The 27,683-nt window shown below is 43.9% G+C and overlaps 3 protein-coding genes across 4 annotated transcripts; 2 read left to right on the forward strand and 1 right to left on the reverse strand.

Moving 5' to 3' along the window:
• The first annotated feature begins 11,271 nt into the window (after positions 1-11,271).
• On the forward strand, positions 11,272-15,488 carry LOC4324733 (probable galacturonosyltransferase 15). Its single transcript, XM_015777165.3, has 6 exons — positions 11,272-11,607; positions 11,714-11,778; positions 13,036-13,206; positions 13,846-14,415; positions 14,522-14,830; positions 14,933-15,488. The coding sequence occupies exons 1-6, from the start codon at positions 11,391-11,393 to the stop codon at positions 15,209-15,211; spliced, it is 1,611 nt and encodes a 536-aa protein (XP_015632651.1). The 5' UTR covers positions 11,272-11,390; the 3' UTR covers positions 15,212-15,488.
• A 4,910-nt stretch (positions 15,489-20,398) lies between these two features.
• LOC4324734 (probable complex I intermediate-associated protein 30) lies at positions 20,399-23,663 on the forward strand. 2 transcript variants are annotated; one of them, XM_015767449.3, is made up of 8 exons: positions 20,399-20,560; positions 20,708-20,790; positions 21,200-21,313; positions 22,313-22,375; positions 22,726-22,817; positions 22,901-22,981; positions 23,066-23,164; positions 23,232-23,663. In XM_015767449.3, exons 2-8 carry the CDS (start codon positions 20,739-20,741, stop codon positions 23,418-23,420), a joined length of 690 nt encoding a protein of 229 aa, XP_015622935.1. In that variant the 5' UTR covers positions 20,399-20,560; positions 20,708-20,738; the 3' UTR covers positions 23,421-23,663. The 2 variants fall into 2 exon arrangements, with proteins under 2 accessions (XP_015622935.1, XP_015622930.1); XM_015767444.3 differs by having other exon boundaries at positions 20,399-20,546.
• A 317-nt stretch (positions 23,664-23,980) lies between these two features.
• LOC4323915 (protein S40-1) lies at positions 23,981-24,776 on the reverse strand. The gene has a single exon (XM_015767463.3). It carries the CDS (start codon positions 24,675-24,677, stop codon positions 24,285-24,287), a length of 393 nt encoding a protein of 130 aa, XP_015622949.1. The 5' UTR covers positions 24,678-24,776; the 3' UTR covers positions 23,981-24,284.
• Positions 24,777-27,683: the final 2,907 nt, after the last annotated feature.

The raw sequence follows: 27,683 nt of genomic DNA on the forward strand, positions 1-27,683 counted from the left end.
ACGGCACGATTGTCGGGCTAGGCCGGCACGGGCACAACCCTAGTCGGGCCGTGCCGTGCTTGGACCAGACCAAATTACCGTGCCTTGGGCCGGGCCGTCGGGCCTCGGGCCATATGGACATCTGTAGGCCCAGCTAGACGCCTCGGCTAGACTACTTATGGCTTGCTTTGCTTCTTGACAAGACATAAATACTCAGGACACTAATGATTTTTTGCTAATTACACTACTTAATATGCTTAGAACTAATAAATCACTCTTAGAATTAAGCATTTGCACCATGGTATGTGAAGAGTGGCCCAATGATATTTTTTTTCTAGCTCCGCCCACAACTCGTATCTATATACTCTATAGATGGCCATAAGGCCCGAGGCCCGAAGGCCCGGCCCATGGCATGACTTTTTGGCCCGGCCCAAGCACAGCATGGCCCGACTTGGGTCGGGCCCGTGCCAGCCCGGCCCGATCGCTGGGCCGTGTCTGGGCCTCCCCGCCGGCACGCTGTCGGGCCGGCCCGGCACAATGGGCCGGCAGGCCAGGCCCGGCACACAAAGTATAGGGACTAAAAATAGACATATAAATGTAACTGTCCAAAGAATAGGGATCTTAAATAGACTTATTAGCTATTTATATACCACAGCCCAAAGAAGAGGGAGGTAAAATAGACTTTTTTAGCTATATATATATGTCACAACCCAATAGGAGGGAGGGAAATTAGACTTATTCCGAGGCGTGTTGGGCCCTGCCTGTGTCGTGAGTGCGGCACGTGGGCTGGCACGGCACGGCCCAGTGTGTCGGTTGGGCCGTGCCGGCCCGACAAGCCTCAGCCCAGGCCGTGCAGTGCCGGGCGGCCCCACATGGCCATCTATATACTCCCTCCATTCCATCCCTCCATTCCATTTTAAGTGCAACCATAAATTTTCGTTCCCAATTTTGATAATCCGTCTTATTTGAAAATTTTTTTAGTATTTTTATTATTATGAGATGATAAAACATAAAGTAGGACTTAATACGAAACTTATGTTTTAATTTTTTTAAAAAAAAATTTTCAAATTAGACAGACGGTCAAAGTTGTGCACGGAAAATTATAGCTGCACCTAAATTGGAACGGAGAGTGTATTTGATATTTCTTGGAGCCCAGAAGCCAGATATATCAGTCTCCTACCAAACAATTTTTTCGCCGGTTTCCTGGCAAACAGTATCAAAATTTTTTGGCTGAGGGAAAAACTAGCGCGTTGTTTACCGTATCAAAATACAACAATCAATAGCATAGTGCACGTACTGCAAGTTTGCAACAGCCAATGGTTCGATAACAGGCTGATAGCACTGCGGAAATCAAAATGACAAGCATAAAGGCCACAACAGCCAACAGCGATCAACTCAAATGCTCAATTAGATTGTACTAGATTTGTTTTGAAAAAAAAATGTGCATACTACACAGTCCCACCACTCGCGTGGTAAGTTCGAAGAATCTGTAGCAACAAATAACCAAAAGTAACGAGCGCCGGCCGAGGCAATGGATAGAGCTGGGAATGAACCAGAGCAGATCCCAAAACCATATAACGTTGCAAACACAAAACTGAGACATTTCTTTGCAGGGAACAAACAAGGTATCAACGTAACTATAAAAAAACTAGCTGGACATAACACCTTATGCATAAACATAGCACTATTCTAGCGAAGGGTAACAATTACAGTGCAAGCTGACACTAGAGAGGAATCTAGTCTATTCTATTCTATTCTATTCTATTATATACTAAAAGTCCATTAAACTTCCTACAAACGCTCCTAAGCCGCCACATGGCGCTCCTACAAACACTCCTAAACCGCCACGTGGCACTATCTAATCTCATTGTTGATTTTCACTTAGATTGGTGCACCGTTAATTTAGACCATTAGATTAGATCTATTATTAAAAAGGTGATAGTTTTTCTAAAAAAATATGCAACTGGTGGCTGGGAAAAGGAAAGAAAACTAAATGTCCATACGCAAGTATAATTGAGAAAAAAACAAATAAAGCTTCCTACTGTTAGGCGGAAGAAAAAGAAATAAACATCTACGTACGATAAAAAATGATAAAGCCAAAAAAATGTGTAGTTAGTACCGGTGGAAAAAACCACGGTCTAATGTACGATTTTGTATAATATAAAATATAATATTACATAATATACAGAAGTACATGCATGTAAACTAGATCTATAATATAAATATCAAATATCAAATCAACGGTCTCTAAATATTATCTTTTAATTTATTTTTAATTGTATATCCAATTTATGATCCATTGTATTCATTTAATTATATAAAGTAATGATGTATAAAAGTAATATTATGGTCTTAAATACATCATGACACATTGGGTCGACATACAATATGTAACTTTAGACACTAAAAATCTATTAAACTTCCTACAAACGCTTCTAAATAGCCATTTGGCGCTTCTATGAACGGTTCTACGCCACCACGTGGTGCTCTAATAAATTATAGAAAACCTTACAAATTGTGAGAAAAAAAAAATCATGCAATCATTTTTATTGGTTGACCTACTATTTTAAAATATTAGATTAGATTTATTTAAAATACATCTAATCTGCTCAAATAATAAAAAACACGTGAATAGTTATACGTATATATATACATACTTCCGTACTTTGCTAGCTTAAAAAAAAGAGGAAAAAATGTAATTAGGATTGAAAAAAGAAGGATTAGCCATGCCACGGTCCCACCTAATTGTTACGAGTTACACGTACATAGGTACCTTTCACCCAAAAAAGTGAAAAAAAATCTCAAATGTACAATGCATACTACTATTCACCAGATTGAGAAAAAAAATTCTCCTGGGTATGTACAAACCCTGTCATCGGCTTTCACTTAAATCATTTAGAAAAATTAGAAAAATAAAATCTCCATCTCCTCCTCACTCTCACATCTACGCAACACTGTCGTCCCCTCCCTATTGTTTTATCTATTAAATTAAAAGAGAAACAATAAATAAAGTTTGATATTTTTTAATACAAAGTAGAAACGTGGGCACTCACAACGCGCGTACACTCACATCTATGAACGCGCACATGCACATACTCCTATGAGTACTTTCGAGAGACTAGGCTGATATATATTGAGATTGACAAAGTCACTATATATGTCTCGCTGTCGACGGGTACGTCACCTACTACTGAAAGAATTTGTCAAGTCTGGGATATGAACCTGAGTGGGTAAATTCCATCACTACGAACCTAACCGGTTGAGCTACGTTCACTTCACAATAATGTTGGATATTAAATCGACCATAATTTGTAAGCTACATTTCTAGAATACTTATATGCCTTTTAAACCAGTGGAATCATTATTTCTAACAGTTAGATCTATCTTATATAAGAAAAACCAGATGTGTATATATGGTACATCACATTTCAAAAATATTATTGTGCAATTATATTTCGATTTCACATTAGCTTGCATGGAACTTCTGACCCACTCTACATGAAATGTTCATACATGGATCGGCTCTCAAATTACATTAATCATATTAGCCTATATAAATCCATATATTTAATGGAGCATCATGTCCCACCCAATTAATCGTTGAATAAACTATGATAATATATATGCAATTAAAAATGAAAAATAGCTTAGTTTTACTTTACACTTACTTTTCGTTGACATGTTTTCTAAAGAAAATAAGTCTACCTTCTTTTCAAGTGATGTAGAAGATTATAAATAATTGCTTATAGATATTACTTAAATATGATATAATATAAAACTAATAGGTTAGAAAATTATAAAAGAAATTAATGTCGACAAAAACAATTTATGGAAAAATCGTGGTAGATGTTCACCGGTTAATATTTTGCTCTTATAAGTGTCTCAAACTTAGCATATGACACATGCCCGCGCATTCGCGCGGGCTACCTTCCTAGTTCTTTATAGAACTCAAACTTCTATTATGGCGCACTACTAAAAAGCCATAATATAGGACTTGTAGGACTAGTCGGGCACCTTAATAGAGAAGGTGCCCTTTCTACTGTACAGTGCCCCTTGTTTGATGGATTTACACATTTCCAGATTGTAGATTGCTGCCATCTCTACCAGCTGCAGGGTGCGATGCAAACCTTTCCATGGAGACGTCTCTTAAATATGGTATTGTCTTTAGCATCAGTATGTAGGAAGGCGTGATAAAGATGGTTGTTCCAACAGCTGCCCAGACCGACGACATACCCTTGAAACAAATGATTACAAGAACAATATACACTGCCAATATTATCACCATGCTAATTTTCTGCAAAAACAAATATCAACCAGAAAAAGGTTAGTAAGTGGAAATAAGTTTCAGCGGGTGAAAAAAATGATATTATGGTGTAATGGCTGGATTCAATAGCTGTTTGTAGTGGATAAACAAAAAAAACCAATACATTTGATTTGTTTTGTAGAAATAAGGCTGAGTAGTTGAGTGACATGAAAGTAAAGTTCTATGTATACCTAGGAATTTGCTGCATTGGTGGTGAAAATTTTCAGCATGGTGAGCAATAAGACATCGGTAACTAAGACTCAAAATTGGGTTGATTTATACAAAATAGGTTTCTGAAACAAACCTAGACAGAATCAGTGGTTCCGTTATGGTAATACTGATTGACTTCTGTCAGATACGAATACAAATATTATATACTATAGAAGCACGACACTGGCACACTGCTAAAACAAAATAGCTATTTGGTTTGATGTCCAAACGAGACCAAATTTGGCTTGTTTCTCTATTTGAAATGGCCAAAACTTAGCAGATCTTGCCGCATGGATTTGGCAATGCAAAGTTCAGCTTGAATTTTATGTGATTATTAGTTTGGAAAATAAGAAAGGTCCAAATTTTAACCGACTGTTGGAAAGATTGCTCGGTGCCAAACTGCCCGCAGTCAGTTTGTATTGAATCGAACAGTTTTACCAGATAGGGACACCAAAAAATTCGTGCTGGGTGAGACACATCAGACAGGGATTGAAATAAAAAGCGGGCCGTAGCCTTCGATCCAAAAACATCAGTCAGGGAGGCAGGATTACAGCTAGAAATTAGGAAGGGGGATCTGAAGCTTGACTTACACTGAGCACGTTCGCCAATATTTGATTCTTGGTGTCAGTTTCCCCCTGCTTCGTCTCGCATCCATCAATATCCTGGCCTTTCTCAAGATCGACGAATTCGGTTGGTTTTGTTTCTCCCCCTTTCTCAAAATCGACGGGCTTGGGAAGCTCCATCTAATCCTTGTGAGATTGCCTAGAGATTCCCTGTCTTGCTCTCCTAGGTAAGGCGGCGAGAGCTTCTTGCAGATCTTACAAATGCGCGCTACGGCGGCTTCGTTGGGGAATATGTGAGATGGAGAACTCTCCGATTCCGAACACTAACGAAGAATTACGCGCACGCCTCTCCGATTCCAAGTCTGTCTCCAACACCTTCACGGATTCACTTACGAAGCGCGGGTTCAAGGTGACCGCGTAGAATCACATTCCCTCCTCTGCTCCCGTCGCCGCTGCTCCCGGAGTAGCTGACCATGGAGTGGCTGGCGTCTCGCTGGCGTACGCCGACGTCAGCTCCTCGGACTCCTCCCCTCCCATCGCCGCTGCTCCCGCCGTAGCGGACCATGGATTGGCCGCGCGCCGTCGTGCTGTCGGACGCCGGAGGGTCCCAGCAATGCTCTGGTCTCCATCGATTCGCGCCTGAGATGCTAAAAATGCTGTGATAAACCCTAGTGTCCGACAGTCCGAGGTACGGTGGCGGCGGCGGCGGAGGAGCTAATAAGCTCTATCAGCCTTCCCCCGTTCCCCGTCGTCCGGTGGACAGGTTAGTGAACAATGGATGTCGGATCAATGCAAATGTCACATAATCCTCTTGATAAGGGCTCTTTTGGAATAAAAGATTTTTAAAGGATTGAATTCCTATAAAAAAAACTTTAAAGCTTTCTTGAAAAATCATTAGGATTGTACCAAATAGAGATTTTAGAGAAAACTTAGCAAGAGTTCCAACCTCTTAAAAAAATTTATGAATCTATCTCTTGAAAAAAAATATTATGCAATACTCTAATATTTGTTTGAATCAAATAAATACCATGTATTTAAACAAGTAAACAAACAAACAATACTAATAAGAAATATTTTTCTATCTATGACAAATCGTTATATATTTTCTTTTACCTATAGCAGAGCATGGGTATTTTACTGTGTAGTAGTAGGTAGTGTGATATAATTAACGGCAAACATAGCTAGCATGTCGACTATTCCAATTTTCTAAAAAAGATTTCAAGTAAAAAAATATAGATAATTTTATATCATACTTCCTCCGTTTAATATTACAAGATGTTTTGCCTTTTTTTATAGTCAAATTTCTTTATATTCGATCAAATCTATAGAAAACATAGTAACATTTCAAACACAAAATAAACATACTATAGAAACATATTTAATGGAACTAGTTTTTTGTGGATGTTGTTTTTTTTCTATAGATTTGATTGAGTAAACTTGTCCAATTTAATAGTGGGATCAATATATTTTTATAAATGATACGAATTAGATTACACCTACATTTCGAGGGAATAAAAGTGGACTTATTATGCATGAGTTTACGCGGGCCTGTGTAGCCCAAACCCAATTCCACTCTTGGGCTGGTTAGCTTTCTAGCCCAATATTACACGATGCAGCAAAGTGCCGCGCGTGCAGCCAGTAAGAATGTACTCCATCCATTCACTTCAGCTAGATTTCTTGACAGCCACTTTGGTTGACGCCTTGACGGTACCAAACTGTTGAACCGGCCAGGCGCACTACTAGAGTTCTCATACAGGTCATATCCATCTTTGATCTTTATTGAAGCCCAACGGCCAGAGATGTAAATCTCCTTCCTGCCAAACATTGTTTTTCCTCCGGGCCTCCTGCCAAACAATTAGGCCATTCGTGCATGCGTGCGACTTAAGGGGAAAACTAGCACGTAGTTTAGTGTTTACCATATCAAAATGCATCCGTCAGTAGTGAAAGTTTACAAGTTGCAACAGCCAATGGTTCGATTGAAGACTATACGTAGTCCCCATTCAGCTTACAGGCGTCGTAGTTGGGTTGCGGTGGCAATTCAATACGGCTATACGGCCGGCCGGTGCGAGAGCCCTCGCGCAACAACCGTATAAATCGTCTGCATTTATTCGTCAGAAGCTCAAGCTCAGCTCAGATATGGATCGCACGCATTTGTGTCCCCCTGGTTTGACATTCGGTTGATTCACGACCTCGAATGAAAGAGCCCACTTGCTGGACTGGATGTACGACGCACTGAAAATCTGAGGCATCCTTGTTTCTCATCGATCTGTTGGCAATTCGTTCCCATTAGCTTTGACAAAAGCTTCTCCTTTCGCAGCTCAGGACAGTTCAGAGAGCGGGACCATAGACGTACTGTACCTCCTATAGTCCATAGATCGACACTTCCGAGTTCAGACTTTGGAGGAAGGCTAGAGATTGAGGTACGGCTAATGAGCTAAGATAATGAAACAACCAAAAAAATTATAGGTAATTTTTTATATGTATTTGAATTGTTTGTGGCTTAATAACTAAATATAGCTAGTAATGAAAAATACACTAATACTCTCAAGGTTCCAGAATAATTTTATTTTTGGTCCTCCTATTTATCCTAAAACAAGTTGACTTTTAAATAATCCTAGATTATTATATTCTGAAATGGAGAGAGTAATACTAATGTAGGCATAGATTAGACTTTTACTAGTACTACAAATCTAAATATGGAGTTGATTCATTGAACTATGGCTGTGTTTAGTTTCAAAGTTTGGGGAGAAGTTTGGTAGTTTGGAAAAAAAGTTAGGAGTTTATGTGAATAGGAAAGTTTTGGATGTGATGTGATCTGATGGAAAGTTTAGAGATTGGGGGAAGTTTGGTGTGAACTAAACAGGGCATATGGCATGTCTAATACTCCATCCGTCCCATAATATGATAAGGGTTTGGAGGAATGTGACACAGTACTATGAATCGATATGTTATATTTGGGACAGAGGGCGTATGTGACTAGATTATTATATTTTAGGACGGAGAGGGTAATTTCATCGGGATTGATAAAGTGGTGATATTCTAGTTTTTTTAATGTGTAGGATATGTGAAAAATAAATTATTTAAGACAAAGAGAATATAACTCTAAACTTAAATTTAAAAAATTATTTTTTTCTACGGCTACAAGCAGGCGATAATTCAAAAATCAAGTGTTACAGATGCAACTGACCTGCAGACAGAACCAGCTGAGGTTCAAAAGAAAAGACAAGTGTCAACCGACGAGCTGCATCCTGTATTGGGTTTTCCCTGTTCGAAAGAACTGAAGAATGTACTACTAGCGTCATTACAAACCAGTCGTCCCCTTGTAGTTTGTTGCTCACGCAATCATCAATGCGCGCAAGCGCAACCATCGAAAAGCTCCGGTGCCGAATCAGATCAGTGGATGATTTTTTACTTGGATTTCCTTTTGGCAAATTGACCCCCATCAGAATGTCAAACCGTGGTTGTTATCTTTTGATGTACTCCACCTGTATTGCGCGCATGCATGCGTTGTCACCGCCGGCCCATTTCATGGGCGCGCCACGACAACATCTGCTGCAGGTTTGTGGAGCTCTGGCCTCACTCTCGTACAAGTGCGGTGAGGTAACAGATCACCAAGTAATGTGCACGCCAAAGTCATCGTTTGAGGTGTCGAAAAAGGAGCGATTCATGAATTCAATACAGTACTACTGTACTAGTATCAATTTATTACAGGAACAGACTCTGTTTGTGAGCTACGTGTACTCATCATCTTAAATTACGGGAGTACAGACTACAGAGCTCCGCACTTCCGCTACAAAAAAGCCACAGATATCCTTTACATCTGCTCCATCCTTTCCTTCATCACGGCATAAGTTTGCGGATGCTGTCAAGGAGTATATGGTACTCCTAGGTACTCCTACTAACACAACTACACAAGCGAGGATGTTTAGGTGTTAGGACATTAGGTGCACTGTTAAAAGTGGAGAAAAGTACCGAGTCCTGCTTGAAGTACTAGCAAGCTGAAACGACATGACTACTAGAGCAAAGTCAATAATGCAGCTAACAACGGACGGTAAAACGGCCCATGTCAGATAGTGCAGCTAATACTAAAAGCTCAGTTTTTACTAGATCAGTCCATCATGTGATTGGGTGGTGTTAGGTTGGCCCCACAAAATGTGTGAAAAGCTACGCTGTAACCGGACAGTAAAATAAGCGTTGGCTTATTTCTCTCTCCTAAGTTCTCTCTCCTCCATATAGAAATTAAATGATGTGTCATATTTTGAAGCCTGACTAGTCAGCTTATTGTACCTGCTCTACTGATCTTCCCATCAGCTGTTATTCACTGTTGACGCTGGCCCCGGCTAGTGATGTCCACACTCCACAGATCGTCACCGTTATCCATTGATATCGGTGGGGGCAGTTTGGTAACAGGCTAGGCTAGATGCACGGGTACGCTTGGCAGCATTTTGCCCACATTGGTCCCTGGTACGGTAAAAATCCAAGTTCAGTCTCCATTAAATCCTACAGGACCAGCAACGGAGCCTATAGTTACATACACACGAACCACACTCTTAGCTACTATCTCTATCTTAAAATAAGTTTATTTTTAGCTTCTTTCAAAAAAAAAAAAACTAAATATCACCTACTGTATCATAATAAGTTTATTTTTTAGCTTATTTTATTTGTTCCAAAATATGTTTTTAAAATAACTATTGTATCAATGTTCGTGAAAGTAAAAAAACAGTAGTATTAAGAGTAGATAAAGCAAAAAATATTTGCATTAGTATTTGATAAAGTAGGTGGATTATAGTTTTTTTTTTGTTTTTATTGTTATGTGTGAGATAGGTGAAATTTTTTTAAGGGAAAACAACACTAGAATAGTTTACTGAAAATAAATTTGTACTCCCTCCGTTTCAAAATGTTTGACACCGTTGACTTTTTAACACATGTTTGATCGTTCGTCTTATTAAAAAAAATTGTGAAATATGTAAAACTATATGTGTACATAAAAGTATATTTAATAATGAATCAAGTTATATGAAAAGAATAAATAATTACTTAAATTTTATGAATAAGACGAATGGTCAAACACGTACTAAAAAGTCAACGGTGTCAAACATTTTGAAACGGAGGGAGTAGTATTTTAGAACGGAGGTAACGTAGCAAACATTTTAGGACAGGTGAAGTAAGTTACATCATGTAGTGGCATTAGACAATTTAATAGTTTACTGACACTAGCAATACGGTAGGGAGGGGACAAAAATTGAGTTGCTGCTGCGAGGTGCAAAGAGCAGCGATGTGCGGCGCCATTTCGCGTTGAATCTTCAGTACTATTATTCACTAATCCGATTAAGCAGACGACCCTAGTACAGTACAGGTATGGGTAGGAGTTTACGCGCGGTTACGCCGTGCAAGTGCGAAAGCTCAGCGGTGGGCGATCGCTGCCAAGTCGGTTGATACCAGCAGAAGTGCTCGTCCCAGGAGCCAATGATAAGAGCCAAAACCGACGGGCTCATTCTCCAGCTTAACTCTCACAGGTGGTACTAACTGCTGGCCTCTGGCATAACTCCGACTGGCCGCCTGCCACCACCCCCACGCTTAGTAGCATTCAAACAAGATGCACGCCATGCCTGGGTCAGCCAGCATCCAAATCCAACTCACTCGAGCGCGAGCTAGCCCAGCCGTCACATGGGAGATATCGTGCGTACGCTTAACTAACGAGACAAAGGGCCACATAATTATGCGGGGGCTCATGACCAATTAATTAACGGTGTTTTGCATGCGAGTGCGACGCCGCAGCGCTGCACTGCACTCCACTCCACTCCACGGCAGTCTGCAGACGCGGATAAGCGTTTCGACCGATCGGGCCGCGGCGCGAGGGAGGGGATCGGTGCGCGCGTCGCAGTCACGCCCGTGTCGGTGGTCTCCCTCCCCCTCGCGAGCGATTCAGGTCGCTTTCCGTGGTCGAACCCGGCAAATCCCATCGTCCCATTCATTCGCTCACTCATCGACCCGCCCTCCCCCTCCGCCGCTGCCAGATTCGCCGCGCCCCCTACCAGGCTACCACCTTTGCCACACCCTCCCAGACCTCGCATCGCACACTGATGCGGTGATGCCCGCACCGTGCCATCTCTCTCTCTTTTTTACTTCTCGGGCTTTCCTTAGTTTCCTTCGTTTTCCCACACGCCCACGCGCGGACGCCGCGTACTTAGCTAGCAAGGCTAGCTAGAAGCTCCCATACTTGCACGTACGCTTTCCCATTCTCTTTTGCTTAAACCGAGCTAGAGCTTTGCTAGCTCAGTTCGTCCATGAGAGCAGCAGCGGCGGGTCGGCAGCCTCGCTTGTAGCTAGCGATAATGAAGGTCTACATCACGTCGGCGGCGCCGCTGGCTGGCGAGGCAACGAAGGCGATGGCGTCGCCGCCGTCGCCGCCGCCGCACCAGCACCAGCAAGCGGCAACAAGGCGCGGGTGCCGGTCGGCTGTCGTGACGGGGCTCCTCGCCGGCGTGCTCCTCTTCCGCGCCGCGCTCCTCACCATCGAGGCCGGCGCATCCCTCTGCCCTTCCACCACCGGTAAGTTTTCACTTCGCACGCACCGAGGCCACCGGCGGCTGCTTGGTGAATTGCCCATTTTCGTTTGCGATATGATCATCTCTGACGCGATTGGCCAATGCTCCAGGATGCTTGGACTGGAGGGCCGGTCTCGGGGACTGGCTGTACGGCGGCAGCGGCGACGCGATGGAGGTGAGTCTTTACTGGTCACTGGTGGTGTGCTAGTGTTAGGCCGGCGCGTGCACTGACTGCACCTTCGATCGTGCGACTAACACAGTCAGAGTGCGTTAGGAAACAGGGGTGACTTTTATGCGCCGGGGTTTTGACATTTGTTTTACTACTTTTGCGCGCGGCGGGGCAAAGCTGTAGTACGGGACGAAACACGCCGTTGGGCACGGAGCTCCTCACGCGGTTGGGGCGATTTTTTTTTCCGCATGGTTCGGCTCGCTAGCAGTAAGCGCCATTCACGGGAAGGGGAATGGAATGTCAGGGCCGCGTCGGCAACACGTCGCGGCGTTCCTACCACGTGCCCCGCGGCCGCCCACGCTGACAGGTGGGGCCAGTCGATCCGATCCAGAGTGCTGCATGCTCTGGATTCTCAATTTTTTGTTAACCACTGTCACAGTCGGCCGTTGTCAGCTCTCGCCTCTCGGTCATTGGTCAATCCATTCCGCCCCCAGCTACGGCTCACCGGCTGAATTCAAATGCAGACCAGTAAGCCAAGTACCACCCACTAGTGTTGTTTTGCTCTTGGAGAAGTACCCCAAGTTGAATTACACAAAAAAATCGTGAAATTAGTAGTACTCCAGTACCTTTCTCAGTCAACTTGTACCAGAAAAACGGCCTAATCCGACGAGGAGTTATCTATGCACTGGTTGGCGATTTGCGCGACCCTTGCCATTGGCATCATTCCTCGAGGGCCCTACCATAGTTGGTGGCGGCTTGGGATATTGTGTTGCCAGCCGCTACGGTGCCCGGCACTTGTGACGTGCTCGTGAGGATTCTCTCGCGCTGGTGGCCTGCGCTCCAGCTAGGACATGCTCGTAAAGATGGCGCCCTTGCGTTTGGAGCTACGTGGCCTTTTCAGTTCCGACTATACAGCGGCCCTTTTGGCCCGTGACCGTGAGCCTGAGCCACTAGCTATTCATGAACGCGTACGGTAGGCATAACCCCTGTGGTTTTTAGTGCTCTCGTGTCACATTGTACATGGACTGGACGCCTAATGTACGGGATCCAATCAACGATGAGCTAATCAGTACTCTAGTACTAATGACCATTTTAAGCAAGACCATGTACTGTGACAGTTTGTGTTTTTCTTCACTGGGTGTGACTAGTTATATACTATATCCATGTTTTTCTTTTTCTTTTTTTGAGAACATACTATATCCATCTTGATTGAGTTTATGAATATAAGAATGCTGATTTTCGATCGATGCGTGGAATGGTCAGGAATTCATGAAGGAGTGGAGGAGAGGTCGCAGGGAGGCCAGCCTGTTGGATCCCGTGGTGGTGGAGGCGGCACCGGATTCGCTGGACGGCCTCATGGCGGAGATGGACACCATGCTGGCGTCCTACGATCGGCTGGACATGGAAGCCGTGGTGCTCAAGATTATGGCCATGGTATAAAACTTATCAGCCCATATTCCGACGCGCTTTCTCTATTACGAACTTTGCTAATCTTTACTGAACTTTTTATTAGTCTTGTATCATGCTTGCATGTTACTGGCACCTTTGCTGAAACGAGTGCTTTCCACGCCTAAAGACCACACATCATATGGTCCATGTGTCTTGCATCCTGCCTTGAAATTAGAGAAGCGGAACGTATGGTCATGCATGCTCTCCACTAAATCTCCGGTTAAACATGCAAACGTCACTTTTTTAGGCGTGTCCAGTTGAAATGACTGCAACTTGAAGCGTTCTTTGGCTGTGTTTACTTCCTGAAATTAGAAAGAAGTTTGGGGAAAATTGTTAGTTTGGAAAAAAAGTTAAGAGTTTATATGTGTAGGAAAGTTTTGGATGTGATGTGATATAATGGAAAGTTGGGGGTTGGGGGGAAGTTTGGTGTGAACTAAACAGGGTCTCATTTGTAGGAGTAGGATTAGATTCTTTTGTAGCTAGGGTTAGGATTAGACCGTGTTGACACTTGACACTACAATCCAAAAATGAATTATCGAGCTTTGATCCATTAATAGTACTCCTATATTGCAAGTTGCAACAACTATATTCGTCGATTTTTTATTGGGGATAATCTTGAAGCAGCTGCTGAAAATGGATCGGAAGGTTAAGTCGTCCAGGATCAGAGCCCTGTTCAACCGGCACCTGGCCTCGCTGGGCATCCCAAAGAGCATGCACTGCCTCACACTGCGGCTTGCCGAGGAGTTCGCGGTGAACTCCGCGGCCCGCTCGCCGGTGCCGCTGCCGGAGCACGCGCCTCGCCTGGCCGACGCCTCGTACCTCCACGTCACCATCGTGACAGACAACGTGCTCGCCGCCGCCGTCGCCGTGGCTTCCGCCGTCAGGAGCTCGGCCGAGCCAGCGAGGCTGGTGTTCCACGTCGTCACCGACAAGAAGAGCTACGTGCCGATGCACTCGTGGTTCGCGCTGCACCCGGTTTCCCCGGCGGTGGTCGAGGTCAAGGGCCTCCACCAGTTCGACTGGCGCGACGGCGGTGCCATCGCCTCTGTCATGAGGACGATCGAAGAGGTTCAGAGGAGCTCAATGGAGTATCACCAGTGTGACGCGTCAGTTGTCAGGGAATACAGGAGGCTCGAAGCCTCCAAGCCAAGCACGTTCTCTCTTCTCAACTACCTCAAGATCCACCTCCCAGAGGTATAAATCAAGGCAACAATTGGACAAAGATCACGCCTACATGCCTACATTTGCCTGACATTAATTTGACGTCTGGAGATATATCTGATGCGTTTTGCTTGAGCAGTTCTTCCCGGAGCTCGGGAGGGTGATACTTCTTGACGACGACGTCGTGGTGCGAAAGGACCTGACCGGGCTGTGGGAGCAGCACCTCGGCGAGAACATCATAGGCGCCGTCGGCGGGCACAACCCCGGCGAAGACGGGGTCGTCTGCATCGAGAAGACGCTCGGTGATCACCTGAATTTCACTGACCCCGAAGTGTCAAACGTACTCGAAAGTGCGAGATGCGCGTGGTCGTGGGGTGTCAACGTCGTCAACCTCGACGCATGGCGAAGAACAAATGTCACCGACACGTACCAGCTCTGGCTAGAGAAGGCAATTAGCTCTCTGATTCTCTTGAACATGGATGCCGTTTTCTTGGTTACAGTACTAATGACAAAACATTTTTTTCCCCTGTGACTGTCGCGTGCAATGCAGAACCGGGAGTCGGGATTCAGGCTGTGGAAGATGGGCTCGCTGCCGCCGGCGCTGATAGCGTTCGACGGCCGGGTGCAGGCGGTGGAGCCGCGGTGGCATCTGCGGGGCCTCGGCTGGCACACGCCGGACGGCGAGCAGCTGCAGCGCTCAGCCGTGCTGCATTTCAGCGGGCCGAGGAAGCCCTGGCTGGAGGTCGCGTTCCCGGAGCTCCGGGAACTATGGCTCGGCCACCTCAACAGATCAGACAGCTTTCTACAAGGATGCGGCGTAGTCGAGTAACACAGTAAACGACACAGCAGCAATTGAGCTGGGAAAGAGTATATAAGTATAGACGATTTGGTTCGAGATCTCCATGTGGCGCAGAGCTGGGTTCATGTCTTCATGAGGAGAGGGAAGTAGGTGCTGCCTTCAGTCTCTCCTCGCTCTGGCTCTACGTGCAACATGTTCAGTGACACAGTGTAGAATTGTATAGTGACGATGTATATAAGGGCTGTTATCTATTTCTTGGTTATAGAACTAAATGAAAAACTAGATGCAACCACACGCATTTATAGAATAACTATGTCACTGAATGAAAAACTAAATGAAAAATGATGCTAGACATGGTAGAATAACTATGCTAAACATATTAGAACAATACTAAAATTGAATATCAAGCACAGTGTAGTGCTGGTGCATTTGTTTGGTAACTTAGCAGATGTACAATATGAATGTGCTAGTATATGATTAGTGATTACACTGTAATATAAAACTACTTTTCTGAGAACAAAACACAATCAATTAATCACGCTCTCTCAGAAAGACTCCACTTGAGTAGTAGAATAGATCATTCTTAATATTTTCCGATACGGTCAGACATATATAATTATGGGGAAAAAAGGCTTGAAATTTACAGCCAAATGTTAAGAACTGACAGAAAAAATGGTAGCTTTGGAACCTTGATCGATTGCTACTCCATCCGCTTGAGATTATAAGTCGTTGTGACTTTGATCAAAGTCAAACTACGCAAAGTTTGACTTACACAAAGTTTATAGACAAATATAGTAATATTTACAACACCAAATTAGTTTCGTCAAATCAATAATCTATTATATTATTAAAGGAATAGAAAAAGAAGCCTCCACGTTCACTCTAATGGCCTAGAAATTCTCACATTAATCGCAGAAAAAGAAACAAACAGAGTCCATATAGGAATACAATTTAATAATAGCTGAAATTCGGAATTAAGAATAAGAAATAGGAAGGTAAGACTAGAGTCCATATCGGTATACAATAGAACTAATAGAAATTCGGAATTAAAAAATAAGAAAAAATAAATGTAGAGGTTAGAGTCCATCTAGAAATATAATTTAGAAATTAAAAAATTCAAAATTTAAAAAATATTGGATGAAGACTATAGAGTTCAGATAGAAATAGAATTTAAAAATAATTAAAATTCGGAATTTAAAAATATTGAAAGATAAGTTTAGAATCCATATATAGAAATATAATTTAGAAATAATAAAAATTAGGAATTAAAATAAGGAATATTGGAAGAAGAGTATAGAATCCATACAAGAATTTAAAATTCAGAATAAAACTAATAAAATTAAAGTAGAATTTGGAGTACTAAAATTAGAAATTTAAAAAAGGAATATTGGAAGTTCGCTCTCATGAGACACGCAAAATTATGTTGTCATTTTAATATATTTGAATAATACATTGAGAAAACATATATATTATTATAAGACAGAAAATATAATATGATGTGTCGGTGACATGGGACCGGGAGTATCATGACTTAGAGACTTGAGGCAGACACGATCACCCACGTGGCCTAACCCCCTCGGGGGGTCGGGCCCGAGGGTGATACGGCCGCCCTTCTCTTTGTCTCCCCGAGGGGTCGGACCGCTCCCGTCTCGGCCCCGAGGGCCGAGGCGCCCCGACCCCTTGTGGATTTTGCGCCGCGTATATGGGTTAGGTGAGCGCAGCGGCGCTCACCTAACCGCATTTATTGCGGTTTGGACGAGCGCGTCACGCCGCATGTAACGCAGTGCAGCGCGCTCGTTCGTCCGGTCTGTGATCAGTCACAGACCGGTCAGATCGTGGGCTAGGTGGCGACAGGCGGTCTGACGCACGCCTCGCCCCATCCCGTCAGGACGAGAGCCTCCAAGCACTCGTCCCTAGCCGGAGCCGGCGTGTTAGCTCCTGGAGATGGCACGTTGGTTCCGGTCAGATATATGCCAGGCTTCATCCTAACCATTACAGGCAAGATATTGTATGAAGAAGAGCGAACATGCAGATTGTTAAACTGACACGTGGTGGACAAGAATGACCGATTTGTGACTGGTCTGACAATGGTCATGTCGTCAGCAGACAGCCATGTTCCCACGTCGCGCCTGCTTCCGGCGGAAGTGGAGGTAGGTATGTGCCGTCCCATCAGAAGGTCATTCGGACGGCAGCCATACAAATCTCCGTCCATTAATGAAGAGAAGTCAAGTTGGAGGGAAGAGAGGATGAGTCCCCACACAAAAGAAAGAGAGGGAGAGATGGTGCATGTGGTATCCCCTTGAGATATAAAAGGAGGACCTTGCCCACTTAGAGAAAGGGAGGAGAGGAGAAACGATCCCAGAACGATCGGGGGCTGGCTCGCACTTTGTAGCTTCTTCATACACAGATCCACCAAAACACAGGAGTAGGGTTTTACGCTTCTCAGCGGCCCGAACCTGTATACATCGCCCGTGTCTTGTGCTTTTTCCATTCTCGCGAACCTTCCACACACAGACTAGGAGCTTAGAATCTCACCCAGGGCCCCCGGCCGAACCGGCAAAGGGGGGCCTGCGCGGTCTCCCGGTGAGGAGCCCCACGCTCCGTCATGATGCTAGCCACGCAATCTGCGCGGGCCACCATGCTAATTAAATATATTTTAACAATATAGTTGTCTTGGATTAAAAATGTTACTACCTTTTTTTACAAGCTCAATTAAACTTAGAGCAGTTTGACTTTGATTAAAGTTAAAATGACTTATAATCTGAAATGGAGGGAGTACTTCTTAGAATCAGTAGCACAAGTAAGGTTGATGTAGCAGGAAAAAAAATGACTGTTTGAGTTGCTGAATAATGCCACATGATTCTTGTATTTTACCTGTTAAGATAAATTGTTTTAACAGGTAAAATACAAATAAGTTCCTGATGTTAGCTCCAACGGCCGAGATAGCAAAATATTAGAGAATATACTTTCTGCATTCTAGTATCACATGGCAAACCAAATGTTGGCATGTTGCCAAATAATTGAAGTGATGGTGGTAATACTGAAAAAGAAGTTGTATCATCTGATTCAACGTATTAGCTCATCGCAGGATATTTTTTAGATAAAATTTGCTATAAGACATTCAAAGATTATGGTCTTTGCTATGAGACACCCGAAGAACGTGAATCTTTTCATGGACACTGTAAAAATGTGGTAATTAGCTGCTGGACACTCCTTTTATTATTTTATTATTTCTAGTTGAAACGGAGAGGGAAATATTTGTAAAAGGCAACTTTGCCCTTGGGTCAATAGTGTTTAGCCCGCTGTAGTTGGTTTGAACAGACCCATTCCCCATTCAGTCTGATGATCCCCTATCCTCCAAACCCTAGGGTTAGGTGCGGCGGCGATCTGCGGCAACGGCGGCGAGCTCCGGTGACTACGGTGGCAGATTGAGGTGGCCGGCGAGCTGGGCCGCTAGCAGATTCGAGCAGAGAAGTACGATGGAGGGGAGCAGCGGTGGAAGCGGTGGAATCGAGCGGTTGATTCGAGCAGCAGGGGAAGAATCAAGAAGCGAGATGGATCAATCATTGTACATGGGCTCATCGTCAACGCGTAACCCAGTCACAGGCGAGGCCGCGGAGGCAGATGCAGCAACGTGAGGATGGGCGGCGGCGGTGGAGGCCGCGGGCTGTGCCTACGTCTGCTCAGGCTCCGGTGGCTCCGCCGCGCTGTGGCGCTGTGTGGCGGCTCGCGGAGCTCTGCGTCGTGGCGCTGTCTGGCCCGCTCGTGGCCGGGGCGGCGGCGGCGCCCGACGCGCCAGTACCGTGCGCCGTCGTCGCCGTTGACTCCTACGCCTTCGCCGCGCCGTTCGTCCCGGCCGTGCTGCTGAAGCGCGCGAGAAAAGGCTACTAATTACACAACGCCTAAGTACATATACGTGACAGTTTATTAACACCAATTATATGAAAGCTATGAACGCTATAAATTCTGTCCAATTCTGTACTTCTGTGTGTATACAAGCCAGCCGATTGTTGATCCATCATTGAACCGATTTGGTGCCTGAAAGTTGTGACGTTAAATCATGTCGACCAGCGTTTACAAGCAAATCGGCGCAGGGGGCATTTTGGTACTTTCATCATTCTTTCTCTCTCCGCTTCAGCCAAAAATAATAAAATAATGAGAGGAGTGTCCAGCAGCTAATTATCACATTTTTATAGTGTCAACGGAAAGATTCACGTTCTTCGGGTGTCTCACAGCAAAGACCACAATCTTTAAGTGTCCTGTAGCAAATTTTGCCTATTTCTTATACTGAGGCTAAGCCAAAACTTGAAGTTTTTTTTAATAGCTACTCCTCTCCTCTCTCCCACCGCCGCACCGCGTGCTGCTCCTCTCGGCCACTGAGCTTGCGCGCTCCATGGCCGACAACAGCCTTGGTGCGACTATCATTGCCGGATCCGACAGAGAACTCGATAGCTCTTCTTCTTTGCACGTGGAGAGGGAAAAAGGTGGCGGGGGGCAGTGGCCAACCCTTCTCGCCATCGAGGGGAGTGGGAAGGGAGGAGGCAGGGAGGCTGGCGAGCGGGCGGAAAAGAAATGAGGCCAGCGAGTGGGGCATGGAGGGCGGGAGACGAGGAGACCGGACTACCCCGCGACCGTCGCCTTCAGACATCGATCTTGGCGAGCAGGCATCAGGGAAGCCCGGAAGGGCACGGGGATCGTCGTCGGGCCAAAGGTGGTCGTCGCAGCAGCAGGGGAGGTTGGGCTCGTTGTACTTCGGCGGGAGCGGCTCGGACGACTGTGGCAACAACGGGGATGACTCCGATGACTCTCCTGGCCTCGCCGCCTCCTTCCTCTCCACACGCTCGTCTAGTTTTGACTCACCGACCATTGCCCTTCTCCCTCTCCGTTTCTCCGTGTGCTCTCGCACGTGGAGATAGAGAGGAGAGTGGGACCCACTAACATGTGGGTCCTATTTTTATTTTTCCTTTTGTCTGGCTGGCATGTGGGCCCATATTTTAAAAATAATTTATACTCCTACTTTATATTTTGCTTACAATGCCACATCACAGCCACCACGTAGGATAATGACCAAGTCAAACCAGCTATGTAGATGCCACGTCAGTCAGAACCGCCATCCAAACCGCCGAGATTGCTCATCCACACCGGTTTATCTGTATTGCAGTTAAGGGATGAAAATTGAACTCGCGTCAAGTAAAGGGCCCACGGGGATTTCGGCCCGCCCGAAATGAACAAGCCCTCGGCGTCGGCGCTCTCCTCCTCCTCGTGAGTTCGCCCGCCGCCTGCGCCGATCCCCATCCATCCCGTGAGCTAGCAGAGGCGCCGTCGTGGTCGCCGTCGTTCGTCCTGCTGCTTCCGCCGCATCCCGGTGAGCATCCATCAGTTACGCGCATCCTCTTGCTCATCTCTCCCTACCCACGCGCTTTTTCCTCCAATTTGAACACCCTTTGTTTCTCTTCTAGACCTGGAAGCTCTTCTCTTAATTTGCCTTAAACCTCAATACTAATAGCAGTTTGTTTGTTCCCCCAGATCCGCCACTGCTGAACGGGGTGCTTTCGCCATGTCGAGGCTGCGGGCGCTGTGGCAAGCCTCCGTTAACGCCACCAGGCGAGGTAGCTGCCTGCCGCAAACCTAATTTTGCCGCGCTAGTCGTATGCTGGGTTTATTTCCTCAAACGAAACTCCTTTACCTGCGTTTGCTCATTTTTAAGGCCATTTGAAATGTTTACTGGAAAGGCCATATGAGATCCTCAAATGATGAATAACTATGGCATAAGGATTTTAGACACGGGATGGGAATTCAAGTGTGTAACAGCTCAGTACTAGTTATGTTGATGTTTATTCAGACAGTTGGAGGTTTCTTCTAGCATTTTGATTTATTTAAAATGGATGCTGCTGGATCGCAAGTTGGCTTCAGTTGTTAGCTATGACATTCTAAGATGCTTTTAATCTTCATTTAGAGTAATAACTCATTATGTTTGTCTATGTCATAATTCTTTCATCCTACATACGAAATTTGCAGCCATTGTGTGGAATTCAGAAGACCTAATCCCACCAAGTGAAAAGTACATCTTCAATTTTAATTCAAAAGATGAGCTGAAAAGGTGGCACTTGTATTCAGATTCCGAGTATGGAGGTAATGCCTCACTTTCAAGTTTTTCTTTGCACGAATATTAGTTTTCGTGATTGTCCTGAATAACTGAACGGTAGAATAGACTAACTTATATTGTATATGTTGTGATTGTGAGGTACTCATGGAATATTCATGTTCTAAGACTTTGCCTGGCACTGGAAATGTTCCTTTGTTTTTATTCTCAGAATACATGGGAAAAATATGCAAATTCCCAAGGGCTCAATTTTTATATGTATATGTTACGATTCAAAGTTTCATTGTGATTCTAATTCTATGCATAGAACAAAAATGAATAAAGCTAGGAAAGTTCTCTTTCAGAGAACATCAGAAAAAAAAGTTTTCTCTTGAATTCTTGTAGCTCTTGCAGCTTTCTAACATAGTTCCTGGATATTCTGACATAGTTACTGGATTAGTCGATCACTTTTAGCTCCATTCTTGTCAAGAGGCTTCACTGTATACTTCTCTCAGACGATACATTTCACTATTTCAGTGTAAATATTGCATGCCAATAACTCATTGATTTAATGAGTTTTCCCTTCGTTTTTCACCTACATTTGGTCTTTTACTTTGTATTACCAAGAATGTTCCACAAAGGGCTATATCTAATACAAATATATGTGGCTTACTATCTGCTATAGTGATCCAAATGGGAATCTGCCTGCTCCTTGTGCTTTCATTCCCTGGATGTTCTACAACGGATACATCAGTGTAGTATCAATTGGTAGTTGCTAAACCAGTGGATTAGATAGTCTGGGATGTAAACCTCCTTCAATATGATGGGTAGATCGTTAATGCTTCAGTGTGTTGTGATATGCTGGTGCCTTAGCCTCACAATAGTACCTGGAATAAACAAATGTTTATTTCTTTGTGTCTTTTGGGTGGGTGACCTTTCTGGCATGTTCATTAAACTTCACTAATATTTGTTGGCACATTTTGTAACTGATAGGCAAGCTCTTTATTCACATCTATGGAATGATTTGATTGAAAGGAATTGTTATCCAGGTTTATCATCTGCATCATTGGAGATAACTGATGGTGGTGCTGGTGGGGATACTTCATCAACTGGTACTCTGATGTTTTGACGTCCCCTTTTTCAGGGTTTCCTTAGAGTGCATTTTCAGTACAAAGAGGGAAAACTGGAAAATAGTTTATTTATCTGCTGTTATATATAGCTTATGAGTACAAATTAACCTGTTGAACTATGGAGTGTCTTCTAGTGTTGTTATTCTCATGAATCTCATATGTCCTTGCCAACTTACCAGATAATACCAGCTTGCTGTCTTGGCTTTTGTAATTGGAAAGAAAGCGGCCTTTTTTTCATGGTTTTGTTAGATTTCATGCCTGATTCACTTAATTTAATTTTTATAAGCTTTGACAGTTTTGCAACTATTTTTCCAACATATGCATTCTGGAAGGTCTCTTTTCTGGCAATCTCTCTTTGGATATGTCTGAGGGATCAACATGGAAGATAAGGCGTAGTGGTTTCTGTGGAATGAGATCAAAGAAGGTAAAGTGATATTGACTTGGTCATTGCTCAATATCTGTAGATGCTATTATGCTGATAAACCCTTATTTCTTTCTCCGTTTCAGTTTAATGGTTTCATTGATCTTGATGCATATGATACTATAGCGATGAAACTCAGAGGGGATGGAAGATGCTACATATCTACTGTATGTATCCTCATCCTGAGACAGTATTGAATGTGCGATATCAAGTTAATACGTTGCTATATAATCTGAATCTTAATTAAACAGATATACACAGAGAACTGGGTGAATTCACCTGGACAACAGGAAGATAATTCGTGGCAAGCCTTTGTGTACTTACCCCAGGACAGATGGCAAATCATGAAGGTAATTTCAATTCGAAGTTGAAAGATATGGTTTTTGATGATACGACAGCACTTGTCCTTTCTTTCAGATCCCTCTTGATTCGTATCTACCCACATGGAGAGGAAATGTGATCGAAGCAAAGATGGAAATGAACCCTGCTCGTGTTGTGGGAATGTCTCTATCCGTAAATGCTGAGGGCGGTGTACCTGGTGCAAAGACTGGACCAGGTGATTTTAGGCTAGAGGTTGATTGGATCAAGGCATTGAGGACACTCTGAATTTGTGGTTTCCACAAATCGGTCTTTTTGTAGGATTTCTCAGGGCTGGAAATTTCTTACCGGCACTTTTTCATGTGATAATTGCTGAATATCACGAGGCATGGAGATGCGTCATGCAGTTTGTATTACTCCTAGTCAATACAATGGGACATCGAAAGGAGGCAACTGTTCAGCGCAGATGAATAATGAGGTCTCTTTTGCTTTTGGGGGAAATGAATATACAAATGTATCACCTGTTTCTTATGGCTGTCTGAACATACGTTACTTCCTTGCTACTGTGTCCGATGAATTTTTATCCATTCCGCATCAACTGATACCTGCAGGAGACGGTTTGTACTTGGCTTCCCATTTTGCGGTGGAACTGGCGAGCTCGTGCTTGGTGGCGGCTTTGCCCGCCTGCTAAATTTGCACGTTTTGGTCAAACAACACATGCATTCATTTTCAGGTTTCCGTAGCAGCAAAAACACCATGATAAATTGGCAGTGCACAGCCGCAACGGAAACTTCTCAGTGCAATCGTGCGTGGATAAACAAACAACGGTGGATATTTCAAAAACGATCTTTCAAACAAAAAGGTCGATATTTCAAAATGCATTTTCAGGAACTGTACACAAGACACACTTGAATTAGTCCATAATCAGAATCCTAACTCAGGCACACATGGCGAAGCTTCCTTTCCTACAAGAGCAATATTTGCTCATGGACCACACGTCCACACCATGACACCGCAACTAATTAAGGGGAACGAACAAAAATGGGAGCACCCAGTGCAAGCCGAGAGGACGACGGACGGGTGTTTGGCGACCAGTCGTCGTCCACTCCTCTGCATGCATGTGTGCACAAACGACGGGTCAGCCGTGCCGGGTCATCCTTCAATGAACCCGGTCATCCGCAGCACGGAGTTGCGCAGGTGGCTGAGGTCGCGGCGCGCCCGCCCGGTCCCCGTCCGCAGCGAGAACGCCTGATCCCCCTCCTCCGTCGACCGCCTCCGCGACACCATCACGTGGGGCGGCACCATCGTCCCCCCGCCGCAGTCGTCGCCCTGGTCGCCGCCGCTCCACCGCTGCGCGGCCCTGGGAATGTCCACCGGCCGAGAGCTCGCCGTGGAGCAGTGGCGCGTGATCTGCTGCTGGCCCCGCCGAGCCGGCGTCGGCGCGGTCGCCGTCGCCGTCGCCGTCGGCGGGACGACGTCGTGTGGCGACTGGTGATCCGGCCACAGCACGTCGGACTCGTACAGCTCCTCTCCCATCGTCGCCATGCGCGCGCACGCACGCACAAACCAAGCTACCTGTGAAGCGTCGATGCGTTTGGGGTTTGGACGTTTGGGCCTTGGTAGTTTGGTTTAGCTTTTCTCTCTGTGCGACGACGAGCGCCCGCGGGGCGTATATATAGGCGTGGTGCGGCTGGCGCCACCTACGTGTCGAGTAGCTTGCGACGTACGACTAGCCGCCCGCCGAGCCGCGCGAGGAAGGAAGAGATGCGCCCACGGAAAGGGATCCGGGTTCTATCGGGTCCGGTCGTTCGGATCGGATCAGATGACGAATTCAATTACGGAGTCAACAAAAGGCTCGTGTCGGTCAATACAACCAAAATAAACGTGGCTCGTCTCTTTGCCAGAGCGGCCGCCTCCTTCTTTTACTGCCCGACATGATGATGAAACGGAAATTGGTCGTACGTGCATGCGAGGTAAGGAAGGTGCATGCTTGCCACCTGCACTGTACAGCTAGTACATAACACAGCGGGCACGGGCAATGTGCTTATTACTCGTGTGGGTAAGTTCTGACGGGATTAAAGATTTCATTTGTGATTACAGACTTGAACCCAGGTTAAATCGAAGACTAACCTCGGGTGCCTCAGGGTCATCATCGCGGAGCGTCCACGCGTCCTCTGCCACGCATGTACTCCTACTCGCGTAATCTCTTGCATGCCTTCCGCTGGGAAGCAAGAGGAATCTAGGGGTTAGCATTCTTAATTCCAGCTTTACCTTTCTCTTAAGCATCTATATCACCGCTAAATATTGCAAATTTATTCGTGGTTCCTTGCTAGCAACGCACGATCGCGATCTCTGTTTCGTCGTTTGCGTGCGGCCACCGAGTCCGCACGCACCACACGCGGATATGCGTACGCGGCGCCCGGACGGAAGAAGCATCAGGCTACAGGCTGGGAAGGCTTCCACGTACGCTGCACTCAACGCGTCCTGTGCCGAATTTTTTATTTATAATACTAAGTAATATTTAAATTAAATAATTAGTAATTCTCTAGGAGGATTAACCAAAATAGGATGGACGATCATTCAAACAGCGTCCAGACATGGATGCTACTATAAACAACGTCCACCTTTCTGGTGCAGTCAGACCATCACTACGCCACCAATACGCTAAGAGAAGTATCTATCTATCTATCTTCTATTATATACTAAAAGTCCATTAAACTTTCTACAAAAGCTCTCAAGCCGCCACGTGGCGCTCCTACAAACGCTCCTAGATCAGCACGAGGAGCTTAAACATCCAACCATCGGTTTTCATTTAATCTGGTGGACCCATTATTTTTAACCACTAGATTTTTATTTTAAGAAAAAAACAAATCAATCTATCTAAAAAAAATCCCACGTTACTCGGCCGTGTCCCGGATCTGTACGTCCGTATGTCCGATGTACGTACATATCCCCTCTATGTCCTTTTCTTTTTCTTTCTTATATACTTAGATTAGATGAAAAAATAAAAAGTTCATGTTAACCATATATTTTAAGTTGTAAAAATATATGTTATTTTAAGTTTTATTCTAAATAACGCATCTCATTGAAACATCCATAAAAAATATTAATAATTAACATTATAGACTATATGATTGTATATCACAATTAAATTGGACTTATAATTAAAAAACAATTTAAATTTTGAGTAGCATTTTAAAAATTTACTCACTCCCTATTGTGTAATACTGATATATCCAAATAACATTATTAAATTTATCAAGAATGTATTTTCATATATTCTATGTTTCTGTATTCATATTTTTTTTGGAAAATTAACAACCATATATATTTTTTACACCATGTGGATGCCCTTTTATCTCTTAAGCTTCATTCGGTCTATCTCATTGGATAAGCTTATTTAGGACACGCGAAACAAAGCATGCCATCAGCGTAAGATTAATTAAGTATCAAATATTGCATATCCTGTGCTTATCTAAGAAAAAATATATAGAAAAATGGTTCTATACACCCAGGAGTACGTACTGTATATATATAAGGGTCATCCTATATATAAAAAATAAAATCTAGCTACTTATTTATACATAACCCGTGGATATATTATTTTCAACCATTATTTTATATCTATATCTACGCAAGAGATGTCATAAAGGAAAAAAAAGAAGAATGTGTACAAGATCAGCTCCATCGAGTAGTTTTTTCTTTCTTTCTTTGTGGCTCTGAGATTTTCCTCAAATTGTGCATATGAGTAGCAACCACCCTTGGCGAGTTTGTCAAAGAATTCACGCGGCCGCAGCACCGCTTCACGCCATCTCGCTAAATTTTTTGGAAGTATTTTTTTACTAATGATTTATAAGGCAATCACGTTTCCTTAAAAAAAGCAATCACGAGCGCATATATAAACGTGTGCTCACCCATCATATAAATACACATACACACACCTACCCTAAGAGAAAAAATATTTGTCTCCAAAAAAGGGAAAAAGTATGTGCTTAGTATTTGCTAGAAAAAAACATATACACATATCATCGAAAATGCTGCATAGAACCACATTATATCTTTTTAATTATGTCATTCTCATCTATATAATGTTAATAATTAGGACAAATAATTTTGACAATATAGATTATTCCATCGTATATTACCCATGAACATACATAGGTAAATCAGATGTATAATAAAAGAAAAAACAAAACAAAAAATATATTAGTTTATATGTTTGCGAATGATGGTGAGAGATCAGATTATATATAACCGGGACAATTCGTACCGTTCTTATTATTTAAGGGTGTAATTTAGACTTTTTCCTTAAAAGTCTTCCACATAAGGATTTATAATAAAAAAAATTAATCAACACTAAACTTCCTACAAACGCTTTTAAGCCTCCACGTGGCATCCTATAAATATTCCTAAGCCGCCACGTGGCATCCTATAAATTAGAGAAATTCTTAAAAGGACACAACGTATAACCGTTGATTTTTATTAAATTTTGTAGACCATTATTTGTAACCATTAGATTTATTAGAAAAAACATACTTATCCCTAGGCCCA

This window comes from Oryza sativa, chromosome 1, assembly GCF_034140825.1.
Source record: "Oryza sativa Japonica Group chromosome 1, ASM3414082v1".
Classification (NCBI taxonomy): domain Eukaryota; kingdom Viridiplantae; phylum Streptophyta; class Magnoliopsida; order Poales; family Poaceae; genus Oryza; species Oryza sativa.

What these genes read in the sequence shown, in the direction of transcription:
- LOC4323915 (XM_015767463.3), bottom strand. Translation starts at nt 24,677, where the DNA reads ATGGCGACGATGGGAGAGGAGCTGTACGAGTCCGACGTGCTGTGGCCG.
- LOC4324734 (XM_015767449.3), top strand. Translation starts at nt 20,739, where the DNA reads ATGTCGAGGCTGCGGGCGCTGTGGCAAGCCTCCGTTAACGCCACCAGG. An exon ending in CGTTAACGCCACCAGGCGAG is followed by an intron (nt 20,791 to 21,199) that starts GTAGCTGCCTGC and finishes CGAAATTTGCAG; the next exon opens with CCATTGTGTGGAATTCAGAA. An exon ending in ACAGATGGCAAATCATGAAG is followed by an intron (nt 23,165 to 23,231) that starts GTAATTTCAATT and finishes CCTTTCTTTCAG; the next exon opens with ATCCCTCTTGATTCGTATCT.
- LOC4324733 (XM_015777165.3), top strand. Translation starts at nt 11,391, where the DNA reads ATGAAGGTCTACATCACGTCGGCGGCGCCGCTGGCTGGCGAGGCAACG. An exon ending in GCAGCGGCGACGCGATGGAG is followed by an intron (nt 11,779 to 13,035) that starts GTGAGTCTTTAC and finishes TGGAATGGTCAG; the next exon opens with GAATTCATGAAGGAGTGGAG. An exon ending in ACCAGCTCTGGCTAGAGAAG is followed by an intron (nt 14,831 to 14,932) that starts GCAATTAGCTCT and finishes CGTGCAATGCAG; the next exon opens with AACCGGGAGTCGGGATTCAG.